The 27,492-nt window shown below is 41.7% G+C and overlaps 2 protein-coding genes and 1 non-coding gene across 8 annotated transcripts in view; 1 reads left to right on the top strand and 2 right to left on the bottom strand.

Moving 5' to 3' along the window:
* BRD3 (bromodomain containing 3) overlaps nt 1-3,746 on the bottom strand; it is a 47,618-nt gene extending 43,872 nt beyond the window's left edge. For 2 of the 5 annotated variants that reach the window (XM_075578930.1, XM_075578928.1), the window contains exon 1: nt 3,470-3,744. The gene's annotated coding sequence lies outside the window, so the exon portion shown is untranslated. Of the gene's footprint in view, nt 1-3,469 lie in introns of all 5 variants that reach the window. The other 3 variants (XM_075578932.1, XM_075578933.1, XM_075578931.1) reach the window with 3 other exon arrangements.
* Nucleotides 3,747-3,828: 82 nt separating this feature from the next.
* WDR5 (WD repeat domain 5) lies at nt 3,829-17,673 on the top strand. 2 transcript variants are annotated; one of them, XM_075578927.1, is made up of 14 exons: nt 3,829-4,075; nt 5,298-5,485; nt 6,372-6,480; nt 7,635-7,708; nt 8,663-8,752; nt 9,415-9,504; nt 10,584-10,667; nt 11,349-11,404; nt 13,005-13,051; nt 13,155-13,230; nt 13,904-13,937; nt 14,686-14,760; nt 15,394-15,481; nt 17,285-17,673. In XM_075578927.1, the coding sequence occupies exons 2-14, from the start codon at nt 5,405-5,407 to the stop codon at nt 17,383-17,385; spliced, it is 1,005 nt and encodes a 334-aa protein (XP_075435042.1). In that variant the 5' UTR covers nt 3,829-4,075; nt 5,298-5,404; the 3' UTR covers nt 17,386-17,673. The 2 variants fall into 2 exon arrangements, with proteins under 2 accessions (XP_075435042.1, XP_075435041.1); XM_075578926.1 differs by having other exon boundaries at nt 3,829-4,081.
* An 8,427-nt stretch (nt 17,674-26,100) lies between these two features.
* Nucleotides 26,101-26,230, bottom strand: LOC142472473 (U6atac minor spliceosomal RNA). The gene has a single exon (XR_012789722.1). It is a non-coding gene; the product is annotated as a U6atac minor spliceosomal RNA (small nuclear RNA).
* Nucleotides 26,231-27,492: the final 1,262 nt, after the last annotated feature.

The raw sequence follows: 27,492 nt of genomic DNA, 5'->3' as shown, positions 1-27,492 counted from the left end.
AGTGGAGCAACCGCGGCAGAAAAAAAAGACATTTACCATTCCTCAGGGTCAAATTAACAGCCAGACTGATGGTCATTACTAATAGAAGAAAAACAAAAACAGCACACAACTCATAGTGTATTAAAAATTATTATTGTATTATCATTATGAGTTGTGCGCTGTTTTTGTTTTTCTTCTATTAGCTTTTTGTGATGCTGAGCCATCATTGTTGAAATAGCAGCAGACTTGTGTATTATCTCAACAGAAAAGGTTCAATTTTCATTCTTTTTTCACTTCACTTAAGTGATTCACTGACATTATTTTGACACACTTTTCTGATACACTTATTTATCATTATTCACTTTGTAGGATATTGTTTCTACCTTGGTTTATCACTGTATAATATTATTCACCTACACTACTACGTATATTTATCACGATCTGGTGCACATTTATTTCTTGTTTTATTGATGGTCATTAGTACTGAATTATTCCATCTAATAATTTTAAAGAAAACCATTTAATTCTACCAAAACATCAGCAATTCTATTACGACTAGATGTTGAGGAGGCCTTTGATAGAGTTGATTGGCCGTATCTATTTACGATGCTGAAAGCCTATGGGTTTGGAGGTAATTTTCTCACACTTGTGCAAGCCCTCTATAGTTCCCCTTCAGGTATAATCAAAATGTCAACTTTGCCTCAACACCCCTGAATATCATGAACAGCACTAGACTGGGTTGTCCTCTGTTGCAACTCCTAATTGTATTGGCAATAGAACTAATGGCGGCCAGTATTAGATTAGAACTAAAATATAACAGTAGTCAAAACACAGATGACCGAGACTACAAACTCAGCCTTTTCGCCGACGACATATTAGTTATTATCACAAAACCCATAATAAACACGTCCCAATCTTTAAAATACCCTTAAATAAATTTGAATCCCTGTCTGGTTGTAAAGTCAACAGTAGCAAATCAGTGGCCCTAAACATCAATTTGACTCCAGAAACAGTCAAATGTATAATACATTTTTATTTCAAATGGCAAAAAGATCACCTGACTTATCTGGGTGTCAAGATAACACCTACCTATAGTACATTATTCCAAGCCAAATACCCTTATACAGGCATACCCCGGTTTAAGGACACTCACGAGTAAGTACATACTTTAAGTACACTCGCGAGTAAGTACATAATTGCCCAATAGGCAAACGGCAGCTCGCACATGCGCCTGTCAGCACGTCCTGAACAGCAATACCGGCTCCCTAACTGTACCGAAGCTGTGCGCAAGCGGGAGACTATAGAGTCTGTTACAAATGCGTTATTTACATCAGTTATGCACGTATATGATGATTGCAGTACAGTACATGCATCGATAAGTGGAAAAAGGTAGTGCTTCACTTTAAGTACATTTTCGCTTTACATACATGCTCCGATCCCATTGCGTACGTTAATGCGGGGTATGCCTGTATATACAAAAAAACTGAACAAATCTTGAATCCTGGCCCAAATATTCCATATCCTAGATGGGACCAATATATCAAGCCAAGGTGACATAACTGCCCAGAATTCGATACCTTTTCAGATCACTCCCTATGCCCCTGATCGAAGGAGACCTAAAGTCCACGAAACAAAAACTACAGGTATTTATATGGGCAGGTAAGAAACCTAGAGTTGGACAACACATTTTTTTCACTCCCCACATAGGAGGGAGGGGGGGACGGGACGCGCGGTTGGGAGTACCAATTCTCCAACAATAGTACAGCACAACGCAATTGGCCCACACTAGCCTCTGGCACAAAACAAACACCACTATCAGATGGGTACACATAGAAAACGCTAATACCAGACCAATTAAATTAGCCACATACTCTGGCTAAACAAAAAAAGATAGGCAACTGCAGCTACCAACACTTCCTACTATAATTCATTCCCTAAAAATGTGGGATATCTCCATAGTAAAGACTAAAATGACCACTCCAACTAGCAGCAGGACGCCCCTGTTTAATAACGCAGCCTTTCCATCGGGTTTGTCTGCAAGTCAAATTTGATTGGCGGCTGACAAAGGGTCTTATGAGAGTTGGACATATCTTAGACAGAGACCAAATAAAGTCATTTAATTCATTAAGAGAAACCTATCAAATATCCTCCACTGAACTATACAGATTAGACACATCATATCCAAGGGCCCTACCTACACTTCCAGCAACACCACATATGAAAATATTTGCAGGGACAACCCAATATACAAAGGTCTACTTTTCATACTCTACCAAGAATTACTCCTCCATCGCACAAATATGTCTTATATTAAACAATAGGACACAGCTTGGAATACCTCTTGAACCGGAGGATTGGGAAGAGATTTGGCAGACAATAGCTACCATCTATCAATACCCCTTTAAAAAGAGAAAAAAAGAGTTACAAACTGCTTTACAGATAGTACCTTACCCCTGACAAGCTCCACAGAATATTGCTCCAGACTTCATCGCGTTTATCTACATAGTTGGTGGGAATGTTCCTTATTAATAACTATGAACTCAAGTGTTCCAATTTATTAGCCATCCATTACAAACAACAATTCGCCCCAATCCAGCTTGATTTACCAAACGACCTCCTAACATTAGCAAAGTAGCACACAAACTTATTACCCATGTTTTCTCAGCAACTAGATGCTGCATGGCCTTTTTATGGAAGCAACCTGCTCCAGTAATTACAGAATTAATCAAACCATGGTATTCAAAAAGATGACTCATTGATAATTTCAAGAAATCCCAAAGGGTTTAGGATCCATGGCGCTCAGAGGATACCGCCTTCGCTTGCAATAGAAATGTGCTCATTTTTGAACGGGGGTCCCCACTGAGGACAAAACTCTAAAATAATCGACATCAGTTGACCCATATACATGGCTAATGTCAGTGGAAAGATAAAGCTGTATGATACAGATTACACTAAAAGAAAAAAACCTGATGTATTTGCGGATCAGAAAACGATCTCCTAGCGTTTAACCGTACAAATGGTATGTCATGATGTAATATCCATGTAACCCATTTATTTACCCCTGCTATGTTTAATCCCACCCTAGCCCTTATTTGCTTTTTGTATCCCCTCCCTCTTAAAAAAATAAAATAAACCTTTACCAAAAAAAATGTTCAAAGTAAAAAGAAAAGTTTCCCAGACATAGCAACTGCAGTACAGGTAGTCCTTATTATCCAACGTTTCACTTTACGAATAGTGTATGGCTAACGAATGGCATATCCAACGCTTTACAATGAAACCCCAAGGGCTGTTTTTCAACGTCGGAATGCGTTATTTGATGCCGGAATTCGTTATCCGATGCCGGAATGCGTTATCCGACCCCTGAATGCGTTATCCGACGCCAGAATGCGTTATCCGACCCCTGAATGCGTTATCCAACCCCTAAATGCGTTATCCAGACCCCTGAATGCGTTATCCAACGCTCACCGTCACTGATTAACATGGGACTCACTTTACAACGGTTTCACTATCCAACGCTACTTCCAGAACGGATTCCGTTGGATAACCGAGGACTGCCTGTATAGCGATTTGAAGCCAGTCTGACTGATATTCACAATCACATAGACTTAAATGGAGTCACTGTTACAAATCAGCAATAAGGGGGATTCCAGAGCCCTCAAATCTCACTGCTTCAGCGCTTGGGGTTTGCTATCTTTGATTTAATACAGGCGAACAGTACAACACACTTGCTGAATCTCCATTTAAAAATGACAGTGGTAACTTGTCCCTAGTTGCTTGCCATAATTTCCACCCCACCCTTCTTACTCGATGACGTCACGCCACCCAATTATCGTGCTCCGCGCAAGCGCAGTATAACCCAACGAATCGGCCTACCTCGCGCAACCTGCGCCGGCGTGTTCGGGGGGGGATTTGGAGTCCTGCGCATGCGCCATTGGCAGCCTCGGTGTTCCCGTGCTCGCGCCTGCGCTCGCTCCGCTCCCCCTCCCGGCCTGGCGCGCGCGCTCCCTCCTCGCTTCCAGTGTCTGCGGATTCAATGAGCGGGCGGCGGGCTCCGGGGTCACGTGACAACGCGCCTTTGCTTCCAGGCACCCACCCGGTGCGGGTAAATGACGGCGGGGGGAGGGGGCGTACGCGTGGTTATACGGAGGGAGGGAAAGGATGGGAGGGACAAAACCCGGGAGAGGCCTCATATCCATCCTATGAGAGGCCTGCTGTGCCCTCACATACAGGCAGTGAGTGTGTGAGAGGCCTGCTGTGCCCTCACATGCAGGCAGTGAGTGTGTGAGAGGCCTGCTGTGCCCTCACATGCAGGCAGTGAGTGTGTGAGAGGCCTGCTGTGCTCTCATATTCAGCCTGTGGGTGTGAGAGGCCTCCTGTCCCCTCATATGCAGCCAGTGAGTGTGTGAGAGGCTTGCTGTGCCCTCACATTCAGCCTGTGGGTGTGAGAGGCCTCCTGTCCCCTCACATGCAGACTGTGGGTGTGAGAGGCCTCCTGTCCCCTCACATGCAGCCTGTGGGTGCGAGAGAGGCCTCCTGTCCCCTCACATGCAGCCTGTGAGTGCGAGCGAGGCCTGCTGTGCCCTCACATGAAGCCTGTGAGTGCGAGCGAGGCCTGCTGTGCCCTCACATGCAGCCTGTGAGTGTGTGAGAGGCCTGCTGTGCCCTCACATGCAGGCAGTGAGTGTGTGAGAGGCCTGCTGTGCCCTCACATTCAGCCTGTGGGTGTGAGAGGCCTCCTGTCCCCTCACATGCAGCCAGTGAGTGTGTGAGAGGCTTGCTGTGCCCTCACATTCAGCCTGTGGGTGTGAGAGGCCTCCTGTCCCCTCACATGCAGCCTGTGAGTGTATGAGAGGCTTGCTGTGCCCTCACCTGCAGACTGTGGGTGTGAGAGGCCTCCTGTCCCCTCACATGCAGCCTGTGGGTGCGAGAGAGGCCTCCTGTCCCCTCACATGCAGCCTGTGAGTGCGAGCGAGGCCTGCTGTGCCCTCACATGAAGCCTGTGAGTGCGAGCGAGGCCAGCTGTGCCCTCACATGCAGCATGTGAGTGTGTCAGCCTTCACTGCAATTGTACTTATATGATCTATTATCTGTAAAACTGAGATGCCCGAGTCTCGCCCTCATTTCAATGGCAGGCAAAGAAATCTCCCTTATTTTCCTTACAAATCTGAGCGGATTACTCGCACCCACATACATTCAGGCAATCATGTTACAATGAAATGGCCATTAAAGGGATGGTGTCCTGTTGTACCTGAAAATGACTTTGCTTTCAATGTTACCTGCTTGTCAATTTTTGTTTTCTTTGTATCTCCCACCCCCAGCTCTGCTTGGCAACTTTCTGCTGCTTTCTCCAATAAACAAAAAGCGACCTGCGCTGAGGGAGCACGTCATTAGCTGAAGCGCCTAACGTTTTTCCCGTTTATATGCCATGGCAACAGAAGAGAAGAAGCCAGAAACTGAAGCATCTAAAACACAATCCACACCATCATCATCCACAAATCAGAGCAAGGTCTGTCATGTTTCTTTGCCACTTTCAAATAACCCATCACACCGCATTCGGTTGTATGTATAGAGGTGAACATGAAAATATTGAGACGCTCCCTGGAGAAATAGGCTATGAATATGCTGTATATTTGTCTCACCTGCTGCTAAGCGTTTTAACTTAAAATTTGGTGTTCATGTAACTGCTCCGGGATCTAATCAAAATTACGTCTTGTCCTCTTGCACGTCTGAAGGAGTGTCATCACATCGCAAAGATTCTGTTATCCTCAGTATCGTTTCTGTTACTCTGTTATTGTCATCTTTTACAAAGTACCCTGTTTATCAACCTGATCACATAATGATATATTTTATGCTCCTATATTGTCATAGGGTTCACAAATCCTAACGTGGTATTTTTTCAGAGTACCTCCATAAATCCACACCCCAATGCTCCATCATATGGTAGACTACTCAGTAGTTTTGGCATAGATTGCAGGTTCCTGTTATTGGTGTCTGCTACATAGCATAACAGTATTTGCTCCTGCAAAGAAGTTCTGGACCTAGAGAAGTGTAGATTCATCATGGGTTGCGATATCTTTTAATGGTTCTTCATGGGATTTCAGACCTTCTGTACATAGTATTGCATTTATCAAATCTGTTCTTTAGATTAACACTGATACACAGAAGCGGTTTGTGAAGGCTACAAAACATCTGAATGTCCTATTATGTCTTGGACAGACAGTTTATCTTGATGGTCCATTGAGAGAGAACCTAAAATGCAAGTTACATTGTTTTTATTATGACGCTGACATTACAGTTGATAGGTGTTACATTAATTGACTGCAGTTTACAATGTATATGTGAACATCTGTTCCTTATGATATATATTTTAAATCACATTTTTTTTCTTGTAGCCTGCACCAGTAAAACCGAATTATGCGTTAAAGTTCACACTAGCGGGACACACCAAGGCAGTATCATCAGTAAAATTTAGCCCAAATGGGGAGTGGCTCGCCAGTTCGTGTAAGTATTTTCACGTTGTTTCTAAAAATAAAAAAAAATACTAATTTAAGGGGGTGGGGGAAGAGAATTGCCCGGCAAGTATTAAGGCTCATTGACTGAGCAGGATTCACCTAGACTTGGGGGATTGTTCAATTGACTTGAATAGAAGTTGTCTACAAATGCCTGTTCAATAAATGTTGGGAGAGGATTTTCTTTGCAGTGTGCCTGTAGATTCCTATTCTTTTATTATGTTCATGTTATTAAGAACTAGTTTGCTGTTTTGGCAGTGTTACAGGCCTTCCCTCAGAAAAAGAATCATGTACTTGTCTTTAGGGATGGGATTCAGGTCCACTTGATGGACAATTACTGTTCCATTGCTGTTTCATTCACCTTTTGATAGAGTGCTATACAGTTAAAACCCATGTCTACTAGGTAAAAAGCAAAAGTTGTTAACCTCCATCCACACGGGTAGTAAGTACCTCTTTACAGCAAATGGAGCAATGTGATTCCGATCTAATGTGATATAAAGACACGACTGGGATGAAATAGACTTCCTTCCATAATAAAGCAAAATAAAAAAAAAAATTGCAGTCAGCCCTGTACAACGATTTGTTTGTGCAATTATATACTGTAGTAACAAAAATGTCAATCAAATGTGTCTAGGCTGGACTGCTTTTTAAAGTGGTTGTTCTAAAGGAAATGGTGCTCTGAGAGGAAACATTTTTTTTTTTTTATTTCACCTTGATAAAGTGCTTAGGCATGAAACGTGTAGGTGCGTTTCATCTAGCTTCACTATCTTGCTTGAGCTTGCAATAAATTGATCTCCATACTAGAGTTGCCCTGGATTTGTATTCATTTATTTTTTCCCCAATTTTTGGCTGTTCTTTGCTGTGCTCTGTATCTCTCTACAGCTTCTGGACTGCTTTTTAAAGCAAGTAAATTCTTTGTGGAAAAGAGCCTTTTGCAAATGAACATGTTTAACTGCATCGTGATAATTTGGGGTATTTCTAGTTTCTACTTATTAAATATAATATAAATAGTCACCATAAATCTATCAAATTGAGATGAGCACTCTGTTATGTAGAGTAAAAGTCTGAATTTAACATCACTTTATACTTCTAACTATGATTGCTTTCAAAACATTGAGTTGTGTGGTTTTTTTTTTCTTTTTTAAGCGGCTGACAAGTTAATCAAAATATGGGGTGCATACGATGGCAAGTTTGAGAAAACAATTTCTGGACATAAACTGGTAAGAACAATCAACATGTATTTTAGGAGCAACGGCACTAACTGGGCGAAGAGTTGCATATAGTTGAAGAGTAATTGGGAGATCCGCTATCAGCTACAAATGTGGTCTGAAAAGTAACATTAATTACAACTGTTCAGTTTTACTCCTAAGGCTGCGTCCATAGATGGACCAGCCGTGCTGAGGCGTGCGGACGCTCCGCGCTGAGCACCTGCATCCTCAATGAGGATGCCTTGAGAGGGGGCTCACGTGAGCGTCCGCAGGCGTGCTTAGGCGTTGGAGGTTTCAGCCGAGCGCCAAGCTGTTTTTCAGCGCGCTGTCGGCTGAAAACTTCCAATCACTGCACAGCAGCGTCAACGTCACGGCGCCGTGACATTGACGTCAGTGCGTCGCGGGCGATTGGCCCAGCGACGTCACTGCCCCGCCTCCAACCACCTCCCCCCGGCTCCCTTCGCGCACGCTGGCTCGCCTGCAAGTCCATGCAATCGCGCTGACTGAAGCAGGCGAGCCTCAGCGTTAGCGCGCCTCCGCTCTCCCCACACCTCTATGGCCCGGGCCTAAAACAACTGAGGAAGACGCTGCTTTGTGAGTTATAAATGCCTTTCACTGAGACCTCGCTGCAGCATCAGCTTCTGTGTAGCCCAGTTGTAGTGGTTTTGGAAGGTGTTATTGAAGTGGATGTTTGTAAAAATAATACATTCCCAAGAGGCAGGTGTAGGCTTTATGTAGACCGTAACCCAAGACCGTTTACCACCTTATTCCCTAGATTTCAATGGCAATCAACCAATCAATTAGGAAGTCTGCACTTCTCAGACAAACCTCTGATGAGACATGCTTTATTTAGGGTTTATAAAAAATGCATAGGGCTTTTGCTGTATTTTTGTCCTAATTTAGGCAAAGTTACGAAGAGCTGTATCATAATAATTCATAACGCGCTTTTTTATTTTTTACTTTTAGGGTATCTCAGATGTTGCTTGGTCTTCAGATTCTAATCTCCTTGTTTCTGCCTCCGATGATAAAACTCTTAAAATCTGGGATGTGAGCTCGGTAAGGCTTTGCTCTCCGTATTTCTGACGTTGAATCGCCATAACAGAAGCGATGTACACAAGCTATTCCCGTGCTATTGTTTTCTTTTAAGCGAGGTTGAATTCCACAAATAGTCGCTGCCACCTTTAGCTTAGCTCAGGGTCTCTGCTTTGTATAAAGGAGTGACTGTTTCAGCTCGGCTCTACAAAGCACCGTTCAGTCTGTTAAACTCCTATTCTGGTGTTACAATAGGCATATTTGGTAATGCAGCTTTTCTATACACCAGGGATAGTGATAAACGTTGTGCTTGTTTGTTTGGATCCATTGTATTAAAACTAATACAAGACTCTTTGCATATGAAATGTTTTGGTGATTTCTTTCTTTCTTCACGAAACTGGTGTTTTTTTAATAGCTGTGTGTGTTGGCAGAAATTGATATAAAGCTATGTAAAGTTCATTATTTTTGGAACAACTCATTTATTTTTCTTTTGTAATAAATAATTGCGTCTTTGTTTGTTTTGTTTTTGTTTTGTTTTTAGCACGAAAGCATAATGGTTTAAATGTCATAAGACTTTTAGGTCTAAAACTAAAGGTTTTTTTTAATTTCCAAGTTTTATTTGTATACATCTGTAAAATGTACAATTTTGGAAGATTTTCTGCAATTGTTGTCCCTTTTTCTTACAGGGCAAATGTTTGAAGACCTTGAAGGGGCACAGCAACTATGTGTTCTGCTGTAACTTCAACCCACAGTCAAATCTCATTGTTTCAGGATCAGTAAGTTACATAGTTTACCCTCAATTACCGGTATGTGCATTAACAACCTCATCAAGAGCAGGGGTGGACAACTCCAGTCCTCAACCTAACCTGTTGGTGTCCCCTTTCAGGATTTCCCTGCTTCAGCACAGGTGGCTCAAACAGTCATCGACTGCCCCACCTGTGCTGAAGCAGGAATATCCTGAAAAACCTGATCTGTTGATGACCCTTGAGGGCTGGAGTTGCCCATCTCTGCTCTAGAGAACGTAATAGTTTTAACACTTATGGACCAAAGTAATGTAAGTAGTAATTGCTGTACGCTTGTGTTTTCGGCCATGTGGTGTGCTCCTACTTTTCACCTATGCCGTGAAGAACCGTACGGCTCTATGACCCTAATGTAATATCCTGTAAAACCCCCTTTTTTTTCATGCTGGGAATATTTGTAGTCTCATTTAATTGCATCTAAACTCTTCTGCAGCACTGGGAAGTGTCTTGACAGCATATTAAATAGGGGACTGTGTGTTTTCAGATGCTGTAGATAGTATGTGCAGCAGAACTCCTGGGTTTTGCGTATGAACATTTTATTTAATTCACCGGGGGGGAGGGGGTGAATTAAATAAAATGTTCATATGCAAAACGCATTATTAAGTGAATTGGAGTTGAGTACCCCTGGCTTAAGCAGCTGGGGATAAAATGGGTCCCAAGGATTGTGGTACCTGGTGAACAAATGAAGAATAGTCCTGTACAGTATGGGTGCGCAAACTGGGGGGTGGGGGGCTTACAGAGGCCCTGTTCTTTTCCTCAAACCAATTAAATGAAATACTGGGGGAGCGCGCAAGGCCTCTGTAACTTCCCTTACCTGGTCTCCGGTGGCTCCTGGCAAAGCGGGGTCACGGGGCGTCAGAAACGCTGGAGACAAGGTAAGGGGGGGGGGGGGGGGGAGAGCAAGGATGGGGGTCGCAGATGAAAAAGTTTGCGCACCCCTGCTGTACTGTGTCACTATATTTGTGTTGTTTTGCACTTAACTCTTGTCATATTGTCTGATCGCTCGTATTGTGCGTTCATGCAGAAGTGAGTTACATGTCTGTTAATACTTACAGTTTGATGAAAGTGTGAGAATATGGGACGTGAAGACTGGGAAGTGCCTCAAGACATTGCCCGCTCATTCTGACCCTGTCTCAGCTGTAAGTTTGCTTTTGTTTTTTGCGACACATTTGACCACCTTTGGCATATCTTATACTCTTTAAGAAAAAAATGTCATATTTAAAAATACTTATTGTGTATACAGTATTGAGTTCCAAAAAAACCTTCATTGTGTTGCATGCATCTTGGGCAGTGAAGGTATTAAAGACTAGTTGGTCCAAGTCGTACTTTTCTGCTGTCAAATTCTATGTAATACAAAATATATGAAGAATAACAATTAAACAGGACAATAGTCTTTATACATTAGGCAAAGAATGTATGTTTGTGTATATATATACTTCTCTATAGACATTCATCAACGTGTGTTTAACATGCAGTGTAGTCACCTCCGCCATTGTGTTCACTTCTGTTTTTAGTGTAATTGTGTTCTGTTTCGTTCGGTTTTGTGTGGTACTGTATAAGTGTGTTTTCCCATCCGGATCGAGTTTCCTATTTAGTGGCTGTTTTTGTCTCCTATTATTTTGGAGTAATGTTGCATCAGACTACTACAAGTGGGAACACCTTTTTGGCAGCACGCAGGTTATCATGTTTCTCTATCCTGATGCCTGGAGAGATTTTTCCACTAGGGGATACATTAGGAGAGTTGTAATCAACGTATGTCAAGTTCGTCTGGTTCTTTTATATTTTCTTCCTCTTCTTCCCCCTTTCCCCTCCCACAACAGGTGCATTTTAACCGCGACGGTTCCCTTATTGTTTCCAGTAGCTATGACGGCCTGTGGTGAGTGACGGCTATTGTTCTGGTAACACAATAAGCATATATATCCAAGCACCTTAACCTAAAATATGATGGTTGTGCCAATAAATCAGTTCTAAAAAGTATAAACATTGCAAGCGGGGCAGTGGAAAGGCTAAAATGAAAAGGTTAAAAAAATTATAATAATTTTTAAATAAATGTATTTTTTTTTTTTTTTTGTTAAACACTTGTAATTATCCCAATCGCACAGCTCCTTGTCAAATACCCTAGATGTTTTTAATCACCATGAAATATTTATTATTAATGTCAGATAGTTGTGGTGGGTCCTTCTGAAATATGTTTCCCCCCACAAGTTACATCTGTCAATGTAAGTATTGCATGGCTAAATTACTTTCCCATGTTGAAAATGCAGTATATATTTGCTGTATATACTGTAGTATTAATGAGGGAAAAAGTATAAATGCAGTATATATTTGCTGTATAAATGCTGTATAAATACAGTATATATTTGCCTTTGTAAGTGGGGCATGGCTATTGGCGCGTGCAATCTGTTGAATTCCTGTGGATCCTTCCAAAGACAATTTGGATGAACAGTTAAAGTAGGATTTTTAAAAAAAATTTTTTAATGCATTACTCTGTGTCACCATTGTTGATGTCTTTTAAGGATGGAAATATTAAAATAGATAAAAAAAAATTAAATGAGCAATCTGTTTGTGTTTTTTTACACTGCTTTATTCAGGAGATATACGCATTTGGAGTATGATGTCTTAGGGAGGTTCACATGATACATTCCTTGTTGCTGTCTAAAGATTACCATGGCAGACACTAGAGATTACATGGGGGGGGGGGCAGGGCATGCTTGAGGGGCAAGATACTAACATGACTTGAACCAAGGGTTCTCAACTCCAGTCCTCAAGACAACCCCCTCCCCCCTAACAGGTCAGGTTTTAAGGATATCCCTGCCTTAGCAAAAAGACTGAACCACCTGGGCTGAAGCAGGGACTGATTGAGCCAGCTTGGATAGCCTGAAAACCTGACCTGGTGGGGGTGGGGTGGGGTGTTGAGGATTGGAGTTGAGAACCACTGACTTAATCTCGTGTAGCTTCTGGGAGGGGTTGGGGAGCTGCCGCTTTAAACCTTCCTGGGTAACTGTATAATAGCGAATGTGGAAGCATGCTTCTCTTTGTTAAGCATGGGTCCCGCTAAAGCAGTGTGTGTTTCATAAATCCATGGATTTGCTATTGGGCTATCTGGACTTATGTTTTTGAGCCTAAAAGGTATTTTATTTTCCATCTTAAAACGAACAGATATTACATAGATGTACAATTTCCGTGTAATTAAACGTCTAGACCAGGAGTGGCCAACTCCAGTCCTCAAGGGTCAGGTTCTAAGGATATCCCTGCTTCAGCACAGGTGACTCAGTCATAATGATTGCAGGGATATCCTTAAAACCTGACCTGTTGGTGGCCCTTGAGGGCTGGAGTTGGCCACTCCTGCTCTCTATCTCTTGCCAACTGGCACTTGTTGAGGTTTACACTGACTTTGAGCGTGGACAGTAAAATGAGCTGTTTGGGCCTTGTTTGTGTTCAGATAAATGAATGGATTTTTTTTCTTCTAATTGTAGCCGAATCTGGGATACAGCATCAGGCCAGTGCTTGAAAACGCTGATTGGTAAGTAAGACCGGGCTTTCCATCATGGTTTTTTTTTATTATTCATTTCCAGAACAATATATCAAGACTTACTCTTGACTATTTATTTTGTGTTTTTTTTAAGATGACGATAATCCTCCTGTATCTTTTGTGAAGTTCTCTCCAAATGGCAAATATATCCTAGCAGCGACATTAGACAAGTAAGTACGCAAACATTTTCCAGGCATGGTGTTTCGTTGCCAACAATTTTACCTCCGTCTTCGTTCTTCCTTTTTATTTCTCAAATTCCAGCGAATTTTAATTTTCACATGAAATGCAATGTTCTAGGAGTTAGAAGGATTATGGGATTAAAGCAACAATCCAAGATGGTGTTTTTTTAAAAAAAAATTTTTTTTATTTATTTATTTTTAACCTAGGATTGAAGCAAGGGGTCTACGGAGCTGAACTCTGTTAATTTCAGCTCCTGGGACCCCCTGCTTCCGGATATACATAATTCCATAGTGGGTGCCGGAAGCCGCTCCGCTCGACTATCAGGGTTCACGTAATGGCGGAGTTTCAAAGCTCCCTCGTCCTGCGGGCCAAAAGGAATCCGTGATGTCAGGCTTCCTATTGGCCCAGTTGACCCGGGAGCTTTAAACTTTGCTGAGATCCCAGCACCCCCTTTTGCAGTTCTGTATCTCCTGAAGCAGAGGATCCCCGGAGCTGAGATTAATGGGGTCCAGCTATAGAGACCCCCTGCTTTAATCCTGTTTAAAAAAAAACAGTAATTAAAAAAATGCATGAATTGTTCCTTCAAGGTTGGTAATGTGCAGAGATATTAAACTGTTGTGAAATATCTTGACTTCAGAATTCCTGTGTTTGCTTCCTTTTTAGCACGCTTAAATTATGGGACTACAGCAAAGGGAAGGTATGTATGAAGAGTTTGTTTTTCTATCTAGTCTGGGGTTGTTGAGTATACAGGAAATAAATCTTCTATAAACATGTATCACAGTTTTCCCCATGTACACATGGTTTTTTTGCCGTGTATCCTGTGGGAGTGTGGTTACCATTGGTAACTAGCACATTGATGGTGAAAGTACCCAAAATAACCAGGAGAATCAGTAGGAACTGTCAGCGGTATCATTGCGGAAAACTTGTGACCTACTTTAATAGATATGTGTATACAGATGTTAAGATAGCGCTACACTTAGCCATAGCTTATTCACATGCAAACTAGGTGTGCAAAATGCCTTTGCTATTTCTAAACACTGCTGGTCCCTAGGGAGAGGTTTTAGAATCACTAATAATCTCACAATCATATATATAAGGGCCTATAACCCACAGCTCTGTGCAGTGACCACCGTGTGCTCTTACCCTTAACTACCAGTACAGCATATGACCACTCTTTCCATGCTGCAACTTCAAAATACTCATGATAAATAGTTCTGTTTCCGAATTAGGGTTTTTTTTTTTTTTGTAGTCTATACAATTAAACCATGAATCCGTTTAGCACCGCGTCTGCCTCTTTACGGGACTGCAATTGATTGTTACCTCAGAAGGGATTTATCACTCTTGCTGCTCTGCTGTAAGGGAGCAGAGTCAAGGGATCTTGTAATGTTGTGCTCGGCAGGTTGGCCTCTGTCATGCTATGAAGTCTTTCTTGTTTCCTCTCTTAGTGCCTGAAAACGTACACATGCCACAAGAATGAGAAGTACTGCATATTTGCTAATTTCTCCGTGACTGGTGGCAAGGTGCGTGTTGCTGCTAATTGGTGATGGATATTGCTGCTGTTTGTAGCGAGAATGAATGCCCCCCCAAAAAATAGTTTTTCGTCCATGTTATGTACCTGATGAACAGATACGTTAATGCAGCAAGATCGCATTGTGCTGCTTACGGAGAAATCTTTAAAGCCCCAATTACGTTCACACTAAATAGATAAATGCTGCAAACATTGTAAATCTTGATCTGTTCATTTCGATAATGTTATGGAATGAAAAATACAAATTGTGTCTCTCCTTCATTCCATTTCGTGCCTACAAGGTTACAGTCATCATCTTAATACATATTGTACTTTTACTAGTTCAAGCCTCCCTTTTGGCCTTGAACCCATTGATTGCTGGTGCCCCTAGCAAATAAGATCTCTTGTGGTGATTTGTAAGTTTTATAAACCGCTCGTTAGTGATCAATGGGTTCTGGTCTTTTAAACGGGTGAACAAAAATATATATTTTTAAAGTAACTTAGGAGCCAGGTGGAATTTTTTATTAGCCCGAGTTTTTTTGAGCGGCACCCACTGACACACCCTCTTACAATGTCGCGCACACACTCCTTCACCATACAAACTCCTATATTTTAATATACATTTATTTTTTTCCCCCCATCTCAGTGGATTGTGTCTGGCTCAGAAGATAACTTTGTGTATATCTGGAACCTCCAAACTAAGGAGATAGTACAGAAATTACAAGGACATACAGGTAAGAACAGGATGTGACTCGAACCTAAATGCTGTACTTGCAACTCTTTTCTGCCAGTTGTACGAGTGCCTCCTTTCCGATGAATTAGGGCGGCGACGTACTCATGTGAGTCTTTGATATTAGGAGGGCTACACTGAGGCCTAACTGCTTCCACAAATCCATCGGAGGAAGGTTACACGAAAACTAATAGCTACTTTCAGTGATTAAGTTTGCTTTTGGGTGTCTCCTTATTCAGCGTGAGACTTCATTCAACCACTCCCTTTAATTTAAGACTGACAACTAGGCTACTGGCCAAAGAGCATAAACCTATAGGCACTCCGCTTCTAACAGAATTTAAACTTAAAGCTCTAGCTTTCCAAAATAATGTTGTAGATATCACAAATTGATATATCCTTTAAAGCAGCATTAATACCCCCCCCCCCTTTTCTTTTACTTTGTATATGTAAAGCCTGTGACAATGTATAATTCTGCATTCTTAGCTAAGCTGGCAATCGTTTGGTGCTCCTGTTATAAATCTGTCAGAATCCTGATTGTGTGCCTAACATAATGGCTGCCTTCTGACTCTATTCTGCAGTCTGTGAAATGCTGCAGTTGATATGTAATATATTACCAAGTGCAACACATTATTGTTAGAGCTTTCAGAGTAATAGACAGTTTGCCATTTGGAACACAGCAATAGATCGGTTTGTGATACTTTGTTGCCAAAGGGCAGAGCTCAAAAATGTGTTTCAGAGCTTGTTTCCAAAGAGGAAGTGGATATGACTTTCTAAATGGTTGCTGTAGCAACCAAAGGATGATCAGTACACAAAAAAATCATTAAAAAAGGCATTAGGAGTAAAAAAAAAAAAAAAAGGAAACTGCAGACTGTATTATCTAATACAGAACTGATTAAAAAAATGTAAACAAGATTTTTCACGTTTTGCTGCTTTAATATTAAAACATCCTGTTTTTTTAAATCGTCACGTAAGCATTTTATTTGCACTGGTCCCATTGTTTTTACTTCCTGGCAATAAAAATGCAATCAAACCCATCACTGCAGGCAGAAATGCAGTGTATTGCAAAAAAATGCTTGGCCAGCTCCCAGAGGAGTGAAGGGGTTAAATACATCTAAAAGAATAAATAAATACAAATCTTGGGTGAGAATCTCAACCGACTAAATCTAACATAGGTTGAGCATCATGTCTCTCTGCCACCACCTCTACTACTATGTACAACCACATAGGCGAGGAATTACTGCGGGAACATTCATATGTGGTAAAGTTGTATGAATAAACAGACACTTGCCAAGGCAAGAAAAAGAGCCCCTGTTAATAGCACAAAATTCCTATGATGGATAATTAGATTGTGATCTTAAAACTTATCCTTTTATTAAGGTATGCCATCTAAAATATTGATGGACAAACACGTGTTCACGACAACATATACTTGTGTTTGTCCATCAATATTTTCTATAGCATACTTTAATAAAGGTCAAGTTTTAACATTACAATCTAATCATCCATCATAGGAATTGAGTGCTATTAACAAAGGCTCTTTCTCTTGCCTTGGCAAGTTCTGTTTATTTGTGTATCCTTTGGTCCTAGCATCGCTCCATGTTATAGACTGTAGCAACAGCTTTGATCTCCCCTTCCTTTTCCCTTCCCCATGTATCCATCGTAAAGTTGTATGACCATGAAGTCTCAATCATTTACTTTGCGAACAAGTATGTCAGGCGCTGCTGCTTCAATGAAAAAATGTTTTCCTGTGAAGCCCTGCCTTCTTAATGCAGTTGTTTTATTCATCACATTTTTATTTATTTTTTAGATGTCGTGATCTCCACCGCCTGTCACCCGACGGAAAACATCATCGCCTCAGCAGCGCTAGAAAACGACAAGACCATTAAATTGTGGAAGAGCGATTGCTAGAACCTTTTTTTCGCGGTTCTGTTTGCAGACTGTATCGGCCGAGGGGAACACTCCTCACCCAATGCAAGACATCCTTCAAAACAAAAAGCTGTCAAGAATCTGATGCATTTTATATATTTTTATTTTTTGGGGGGAGAGGGGGCAGGTCTTCTATCCAATCTGATTTTTACGAAATCATTACACAATTAAAATGAAACCAAGGAAAAAAGGATGTGTTAAAAAAAAAAAAAATCAAACTCTGGCATATGAGCTTTTCCAAAGCTAGAACCTCACCCGTGACTTTTTCAACGCCATCCTCTTTGCCAACCGCCTATCGACGCTGCTGTCAGGGTGGATTAGGTGTTGTGGGTCTCAAAGGGGTTTGATGCAAGTTTAGATTTGGCCAAAGAAGTTGACCAGTAATAAGGGAAATGTAAAAAGGGGCAATACCTTTTTTTTTTTTTCTCTTTCTCTCTCTTCTTTCTCTCTCTTCTTTCTCTCTCTTCTTTCTCTCTCCCTCTCCCTCTCCCTCTCTCTCTCTCTCTCTCTCTCTCTCTCTCTCCCCCCCCCCCCCCCCCAAGTACATTTTTGTTCATTTCAAATTCTTTGTGCCCTCCCTTTTTTTTGTTTTTTTTAATATATCAATTATCACTTTCTACCTCCCTCTCGTCTATTTTTCCTTCAGTGTTTGATCACCATTGAGGAAATGGCATACATTCTCCCAAACTTTCCAGATCAGGGGTTGGCCAACTCCAGTCCTCAAGAGCCAGCAACAGGTCGGGTTTTCAGGGTATCCCTGCTTCAGCACAGGTGGCTCAGTCAATGACTGAGCCACCTGTGCTGAAGCAGGGATACCCTGAAAACCCGACCTGTTGCTGGCTCTTGAGGACTGGAGTTGGCTACCTCTTTTCCAGACCGATTTGGCTTTTCTACTATGGGGTGCTACAAGAGCCCCCAAAAATAGTGTGAAGTTTTAAGCGGTTTATAGTTCATATGGTGTTTTTGATTTGTCTTGCTTTTTTGTTTTTTCCGGTTGGAATCACACCCAGTTCTGACTGTTTTTTCGTGACCAATTGAGGCAGCTGGGGGAAGCTGCAGTCATCAAAGTTTAGTTTTTTTTTGTTGTGGGGGGGTGGGGGGGAGAGAGTAGGGGTTTAGAAAACAAACATCACCCTCTTACGTTCTACCCTTGTATAGTTGCCTATGTTTTCTTGCCTAATTGTGTTAACTAGATGCTTCTGCAGAGCAAACATTGCAGCGTCTCTTTCTGTCCCACTGCTGGACAAGGACCTGTCAGACAGATTTCCTCAGCAGCAAAGCTGCTAACCCCTTCAGTGCTGGAGCATCACGCCACTCACCGCAGAGCAGCATGCCCCAACATTACAGGACTGTAGGGGTTAACACATTTCTGCTTTGTCCTGGTTCTCTGCCTCAAGTCCTTTTTTTGGGGGGAGGAGTTTGCACCCCATTGTAAAATTATTTCAATGTATAAAGCAACCGCTGTTTTTGTATTTTGGAAATTCATAGTATTGTATTGCTTATGGCATGAGTCTGTATTTACTTAAGAGTTTGTTTTTTTTCCATTTAGTTTTTTTTCTCACATTTTAGTGATCTTTTTTTTTTTTTTTGATGATGAACATAATGCAGAACCATAAGCTGTAATAAAGAGGTGGGTTTTTACGTGCATGGGAGCCAAAGGTTAATGTTCCATTTGCAGTATGAGTTAATAGTTATACCACCTACAGTTTATTTAGGATTCATCCAGTTACTGCAGTTTTCAGTAGATGAGACCCAAAAGAGTCAAATATTTAAAGTGACGGTTATTTTAGAAAACAAACTAATTGGATAAGGCTTTGCAGATATGCGTCCCACTGTATAAAATACATACTGCCTTTTTGGGGATTGCTTTGCTTAAGGAATTAGGATGGGGTGCTCAATTCCAGTCCTCAAGACCCCCCCCCCCGACCCCTGATAGGTCAGGTTTTAAGGATAACCCTGCTTCAGCACAGGAGGCTGACCAAGCCTCTGATTCAGCCACCTGTGCTGAAGCAGGGACTTGTTGAGCCACCTGTGCCAAAACAGGGGAAACCTGACCTGTTGGGGGTCTTGAGGACTGGAGTTGTCGAGAACCCCTAGATTAAGACATACTGTATACAAAGAGACAGGAAAATAGAAAACTTTGACCATGGTTACTATATGGGTATTCTTATAAACTTTGCTCAAGCATAAAGACTAAATCCAATTGGCACAGAAAGGAAGGAGCAGATAAGATAACTGAACAGACTGAAAATCTTAAATGCATGCTTACTAATGCAAGAAGCCTGACCAATTTAAAATGGGTTAGCTTGAAATAATAGTTACAAGGGAGTATTGATATAGGCATTACTGAAACATGCTGGGAAGAAACTCATGACTGGGTAGTCAATCAAGAGGGTTCTTGCCTTTTTCGAAAGGCTAGAGCAAATAGAAGAGGTGGTGGAGTATGTTTCTGTTAAACCGGATCTAAAACCTGTTATAAGGGAAGATGTTTATAAAGGGAATGATGGAAATGTAGAGACCTTGTAGATTGAAATTAGCAGTGGAGGTAAAAGTACAAAGAAAATGTTTGTAGGGATATGCAATAAGCCACCAAATATCTGTGAGCTAAAATACTTTTGCAAATGGAGAAAGCATCAAAACTAGGTTATGTTTGCATAGTGTGTGATTTTAATTATCCAGATAGACTGGCACAAGGAGCCCAGCATTACAACGAAAGGAAACCGTTTTTTTGGGGGGTGCGTGAAAGCAATTGCATGACCAAAATTATTTAGACACCAACCAGGAGAGGGACAATACTGGATTTGGTAATATCAAACAATGTAGAAGTAATAACCAGTATTCAAGTTCGGGAACATTTGGGTAACAATGATCATAACATGGTCTCATTTGAAAGAAATTATCAAAAAACATATTATTTGGGTTCAACAAAGACTTTTAAACTTTAGAAAGGCAGATTTTAGTAAACTGAAGGCTAATCTATAAGGAATAAATTGGGATGATTTTTATTTTATTTTTTTGCAGGGAAAAATGTGGTAGATAAATGGGCAGTCTTTAAAATATTGTTAAAAAAAAAAAGCACACTAATCAGTGTGTATATCCTTGGGTAATAAATATAAAAGAAACAAGTCTAAACCAATGTGGCTAAATAAACAGGTAGATTCTTAGTCAGAAGGGACGGAGGCATTATATAAGAATTATAAGGAATATAAGGAATTTAACAAGTTGCAAAAGGACAATCCAATTAGCAAAAATGTATAGTAATAAAAGGAGTGCAATAGAAAATAACACCAAACCTAACGTGTTCCTCACGTACCTTAATAGCAAAATATATATATATATATATATATATATAAAGAAGATACAGGACCCGTTCAGTTTGAGATGGACAGGCAGATTATTGGAGATAAGGAAAAAGCAGAGGTATTAAACACATTTGTTGCCTCTATTTGCCAGGGAAGAATCAATTCCAATAGTAGTACCGCAGGAGGAAGCTATTGGTTAACTGAGGAAGTTTGTAGGCGGCTTGATAAAATTTATAGTAGATAAGGCATCTGGCCCAGATGGCATACATCCAAGAGTTCTTAAGGAGTTAAGTTCAGTAATAGCCAAATTATTACATTAAATATTCGAGGACTCCATTTCCACAGGCTCAATACCACAAGATTGGCATAAAGCAGATATGGTGCCTATATTTAAAAAGTGTGCTAAATCATTACCGGGGAATTACAGACCTGTAAGCCTGACATCAATAGTGGAGAAGCTACTTGAAGGTTTAGTACAGGATAATATTCAGGAACACCTAACGAAAAACAAAATTATTAGTAATAGCATGGATTTATGAAGGATAGGTTGTGCCAAACTAACCTTATTAGGTTCTGTGAAGAGGTAAGTAGACCAGGTTAATGCAGTTGATGTGGTCTACTTAGATTTTACAAATGTTTTTGATACGGTTCCACACACAAGGTTTGTGTACAAAATAAAACAAATTGACTAAAAATATTTCCACCTGGATCGAAAACTGGTTGACGGATAGAAACAGAGTTGTAATAAATGGAACTTTTTCAGGTTGAGCTAAAGTCGTGAGTGGAGTACCTCAGGGATTGGTACTGGGATGCCTGCTTTTTAACTTGTTTATTAATGACCTTGAGGTTGGCATTGAGAGCAAAATCTCCATCTTTGCTGATAACACTAGATTGTGTAAAGTAGTAGAATCAGAGCAGGATGTAATTTCTCTCCAGAAGGACTTTGATAGACTGGAGACTTGGGCAGGTAAATGGCAGATGAGATTTAATACAAATAAATGTAAGGTTATGGATTTGGTAAAAAAAACAGGCAACTTACAATTTAAATTGTGATAAATTAGGAGAATCCTTGATGAAGAAGGATTTAGGAGTGCTTGTAGACATCTGACTTCGCAATAGTGCCCAAGGTCATACAGTAGCGGCAAAGGCAAACAAGATCTTATCTTGCATTAAACGAGCAATGGATGCAAGGGAAGTAAACATAATTATGTCCCTTTATAAAGTATTAGTAAGACCACACATTGAATATGAAGTACAATTTTGGGCACTTCTGAGGAAAGACATTTTGCAACAAGAGTGCAGAAAAGAACCACCAAATTAATAAAGGGGATGGGCAATAATAATACATTTGAGGAGAGGCTAGCTAAATTAGATTTGTTTACATTAGAGAAGAGATGTGGCTAAGAGGGGATATGATAACTATATACAAATATATTCGGGGACAGTACAAGGAGCTTTCAAAGAACGGTTCATCCCAAGGGCAGTATAAACGACATGGTGTCATCCCTTAAAGTTGGAAGAAAGGAGATTTCCCCAGCAACAAAGGAAAATGTTCTCTACTGTAAGGGCAGTTACAATGTGGGATTCATTACCCATAGAGACTGTGATGGCAGATACAACAGATATCTTCAAAAAAAGGTTGGACATCTTTTTAGAAAGGAAAAGTACAGAGATATACCAAATAAGTAAACATGGGACGGATGTTCAGGGAGTAATCTGATTGCCAATATTTGGATTCAGGAAGGAATTTACTTGTCCCCTTATGATATATAATTAGATGATATTTCACTGGGGCTTTTTGTTGGCCTTCCTCTGGATCAGTGGTTTTCAACCAGGTTTCCTAGGAACCCTTGGGTTATGCAAGCATCGCTAGAGGGTTCCATGCAATATTATGATCATTTGAAAATAATGGCTATAATTATACATGTAAATTGTAGAAAGCTATTACATAATACAGTGGAACCGTGCATTTCAGTGTAGCTTTATAATCACAGACACAGATGGGTTATGCCTCATCATACTTAAAAGTGAAGCAGGGTTGATACTGTTGGTGTGAAACTGATTTGCAGAAAGCTAGACAGAGCATCCCTTTTACTTTACTTTTGGATCCCTTGCAGGATGTCATACTTTATAGGAAGACCCAACATTTAGGGTTCTTCAGAGATGATGTTGTACTGTACAGAGATTTCGAAACCTGAGGATGATGTACCTTGCAACTCAGGAATAAAAGCAGAGTTAAGGCTCTTCGGCAGTAGGGGCTTCTTAGGAAAATCTGAAAGTGCTGGAAATGTCAAAATAGGATTGTACAACAGCAAACCTACTATTGTGAATAAGTGAATATAAGGCGCTAACAACTTAAATACATACAATAGTGATACGTTCAAGTGTAATATTAATTAATATAGGTGCTCAAATAATAAACCCTGCTCAAACCCTCTGGTAGAACCTGTTTCCAGGGTTCCAAGTAGAAAGATGTATTTCAAACAATCCAGGAGGAGCAAAATATAGGGAAATAAAAAACAGAAAACAGTGCAAATTTAAGTGCAGACGTTGAGACTATGATGAAAATATAATGACATTATCTTGGCTCTGTCGGTCTATCTACTCACAAGATGTAAGTGGTAAGTATGCAGTAGGCAGATTGGGCTGCCACCCCAGGTAGTAGCTGTGTATTGTGGATATCCCTCCAGGCTTATCTCGTCAGGGTAACCATGGTGTACATAGGGGAGGAAACAAAGCTACATAGCGCGATCTGTCTTTCCAAAAACTTTATAAAATGAATATAAGCATATAAAATGTGCACTTACAATGTGCCAGAATTAAAAATGCATTTATCACAATCACAGTGATTCTAGGGTTTTTTTTCCGATCTCACCGCCTCCTCTCTGGCTCTGGATATCAGCCGTCTGCAGCCTGGAACACTCAGCTCCGTTTCTCCTCCGGTGCTTGTGACGTCACTGCTCAGTGGAAGGTACAGCTACGGATCCCTCACTAGACCAAAACACCACTCTACGCGTTTCGCCCAGCTCAACAAGCTGTCAATGGCTTCGTCAGGAGTGTGACAAAGGGTGAACTATGAACTACTTAAATGGAGTGGATTTCTGCCTAGGGGTTTTTGTTTTGTATTAGGTGGGAGTCTAAACCCATTCATTTCAACTCCAGGGACTCCTTACTTCCAGGGGTACTTAACGCCGAAGGTGATGCTAGTAGCAGCACTGGCTGAGCATGTAACATGGCGGATCAAATCTCTTGCAGCACAGGAGCCAATAGGAAGCTGCTGTCTATTAGCCCATGTGCAGTGGGACCTTTAAACATGAATGAGATTCCGGCATCACCTAGACTAGAGAATTAAGTATTTCGGGAAGCAGACAGAGATTCAGCTCCGGAGCCCCCTTGCTTCCCACCTAGCATTTTATTCACTTCTTGAAGGAAATGCTGTTTTTTTATACTTAAGTTTTTTATTAAGTTTTTCCAACAGTTGTGTGAGGGGAAGGGGGGGGGGGTGGGTGGTACAGAAATAAAAAAGGGGATGGGGAGGAATGCTATAACATTCCCGATGAGCACATATTACATTATAAAAATACACAATGAATGACCAATGGCAAAAATAAGTAAATATATACATACATATACTTAATATCCAATTATACCCCTCTGTATCTTATACTTTTTTGGTTGGCTGCTTCCCTGGGCGACCCGGGAAACGGAGAAGGTCTTCACTGGAGACTATTGGACTGGTTTATAGGTGGGTGTCCTTGCGTGTTGAGAGTCTCATAAATCAGCCATGGCAGAAATGCTCTTTTAATAATTTGAAGGAACCATCCTACTTAGTTCTTTTGATCAAATTTTTTTTTCTTTAGCAATACAAAATGCAGAGAGCAGGGAATAGAGTTATCTAAAATTAATTTTGAAAGGCTCAGTTTGAGCACCACTGGTGTAAGGCAATATGGTGGGGTTTTAGTCCCCCGAATCCAGAAATACTACTCATTTCTACGGGTGAAGAATATTTCCTCCCGGACATAAAATAGCTTTGTCATACTTAATCGGGGGGCAGCCCAAGGAAGCTTAACCAAATACAGAAGAATTTACAATGCATCTGATCAGATTTTGCGGGGACCAAGACTAGAGTTATGTCCGCCCCCCGTGTCGGCAGTATTGCAAGCCCCCTCCCCCCCATTTCACACCTCTATTTCCCACCATCTTCCCATTTCTTTCTCTCCTCTCTGTCTCACTCGCCTCCCTCCCGCCTCACATGTATTTCTCTCCCCTGCGTCTCTACTCCTACTCCCTCTTTTCTTCACTCCCTCCCTCACCCCTCTCTCCTCTCACTCGCCCCCACCTTCCGCCAATTACCCCATTCTAACTCCATACCCCACCACAAAATACATACCAACCCCCCATTCCATATTAAAAAGACCACCACTCCCCCCCATTCCATATTAAAAAGACCCCCACTCCCCCCATTCCATATTAAAAAGACCCCCACTCCTTCCCATTCCATATTAAAAAGAAACCACACTCCCCCCAATACATATTAAAAAAAAAACACCCACCCCAATACATATAAAAAGACCCCTACTCCCTCCCCCCCCCAATACATATTAAAAGTAGACTTGCCTTGGGGATGGTAAGGCCAGGCCAGGCCCGGTGACCGGTGCTGCAAGCTGGGGCCGACCTTTGGTCAGGCCAGGCCCGGCTGTGTCCCACGCCAAGATTCCAAAGTCAGCGCGCACCGGAAGCTGAGGCCCAGCTTACTTCCGGCGCGCTGACGTCTACGCGCGCAGCGCCGCGGGCACTTAAGGAACTACCTTACACAATCGGGTAAGAGTCTTAAGTGCGCACGGACGCACGCTCACGTAGCGACGCCGCCACGTGAGCTCAGCCTAAGGCAAGGGTGCGCAAACGTTTTGTCGCCCCCTCCCCCCTCTTACCTGCTCTCCGGCATCTCTGTGACGTCGCGGCGTCATGTGACGTCGTGCTGCCATGGCGACCCGCCTTCCCTATCAGAACATGCAGGAGGAGAAGCCGGATAGAAGGTAAAAGGAAGCTACAGAACAGAGGCCTCGCGCTCTCCCCCGGCAGTCGGTTTAAACGCGGTGGGGAAGAGTGCCGGGCCTCCGTGAGCGCGGGGCTCGGTTTGGCGTCCCCCATAGAAAACGTTGTGCCCCCCCCCCCCAGTTTACTTACCCCTGGACTAAGGCATAGGATGTGCCAATCACAAATCCTAATGAACTGCATTATAAATCATAATAACCGTTTTGCTTTTCTTAGTATGGAATGAAAGTACCATTCCTTTTCAGCGTACGCACAGGCAGAGTGATGGTAATGATAGTTTATGTGTGATACAGGAACTGGAAAGCATTATCACCGTATTGTATATTCATTTTATTTTAATAAAAAAACTTGGTTAGAGATGCCACGAAGTAAGTGGCAATGCCTTAACCGTATATGTGTTGTAAAGGCCACTGGGACCTCTTCCATCCTTGTCAAGGGGAGTGCTAACCTTCTCTCCTTTCATACAACACAATTCTGCTCTCAGCCTGAAACGATTATATGTCTTGTCATTTCGTGATTCCTTCAGATTAGAGAGAGTAATTACATTCAATACATGTTTGAATAATTATATCATTAAATAATATATGTGTTGGTTAAAGCATCCGAAGTCTTCGTTTTACACATTTTCTGCAGACTTCAAAGTAAAATGTTCCATGTAGAATGTCAGGATTCACCGAGCCTGCTACTATTTAATTTATGCATAGAAGGGCCCAATGACTGTGAAGAAGGCGGGGCCAACAGTAGACATTGACGATTCTATATCTAGGTGGACGGTCAGCCATGTTGGGATTGGCACGTACCCGGAAGCAGCGTGTCCGCTGCGCCCCCACGAGGTTTGTTGAATTTAGAATCTATGATCAGTTCAGTTTAAAGGGGGCGCCTCATTATGGATTCACATTGTGCTATCTAGTACAGTGGCATTCTCACTGCTTTTAAATACAGTCTATATGGACATAATAACACTTATATTGTCCCGCATTAAAGGTGCATGTCCTATATAAATGGGAGAATTGGTGTTGCATGAGAGGGCAACCCTGTTACATTATTTAGAGAAACTGTCAGGGTCCAATTATTATTATTAGTTTACAATATACTAATGGCAATAAATATTACCATGCTGTTTTTCTTTTCTTCAAGCAAGCAGTAAAAGAATATATAAAGTGTGGTCAAGAGAGGGGAGTGGTGGGGTTAAAGGTTGGGGTGGCCTAGGGCTCCCCCCCTTATAGATTGGAGCTGAACCCTGTTCTTTTACTCTCCGGGGACCCCCTTGTTCCTGAGATATGTACCTCCCAGGTGCCCCTTGTAGCATTAAACATTATGGAGGTTTAAATCCTGAGCGGAACGGGAGCCAATCGGAATCCGCTGCGTCATTTCCTTTTGGAAGGCGCGTTGCAGGAGATTTAATAACCAAGAAGTACAGGCAGCACCTATGGCGTTAAGTGTCACGGGAAGCAGGGGGTCAACAGAGCTGAAATTAAGGTTCCCAGGGACACCTTACTTCGTACCCATATATTAATATATTGTTTTTAGATGTTTTTACTTGGAATGCTGCTTTTAACCTTTTGAGTGCCGGAGCTGTCATGGTGCCCGAGTGCCACGACCCCTCCGGCTCCATGCGGTCAAGGGACCACTGTGGCTATTGTTGGAAGAAACGGAAGAAAGACTGTCCCCCCCCCCCCCCCCCAGCTCTTTGCGCATGAGGTATGCACCACCTGTGCTGCAGCAGGGATAG

This window comes from Ascaphus truei, chromosome 21 (assembly GCF_040206685.1).
Source record: "Ascaphus truei isolate aAscTru1 chromosome 21, aAscTru1.hap1, whole genome shotgun sequence".
NCBI lineage: Eukaryota > Metazoa > Chordata > Amphibia > Anura > Ascaphidae > Ascaphus > Ascaphus truei.
Note: the sequence above shows the minus strand (reverse complement) of the source record. Positions and strands in the feature narration are given on the sequence as shown.

Coding starts and splice junctions, on each gene's coding strand:
- WDR5 (XM_075578927.1), top strand. CDS start 5,405: ATGGCAACAGAAGAGAAGAAGCCAGAAACTGAAGCATCTAAAACACAA. Junction 8,753..9,414: donor AAATCTGGGATGTGAGCTCG/GTAAGGCTTTGC, acceptor TTTTTCTTACAG/GGCAAATGTTTGAAGACCTT. Junction 13,052..13,154: donor GTGCTTGAAAACGCTGATTG/GTAAGTAAGACC, acceptor GTTTTTTTTAAG/ATGACGATAATCCTCCTGTA.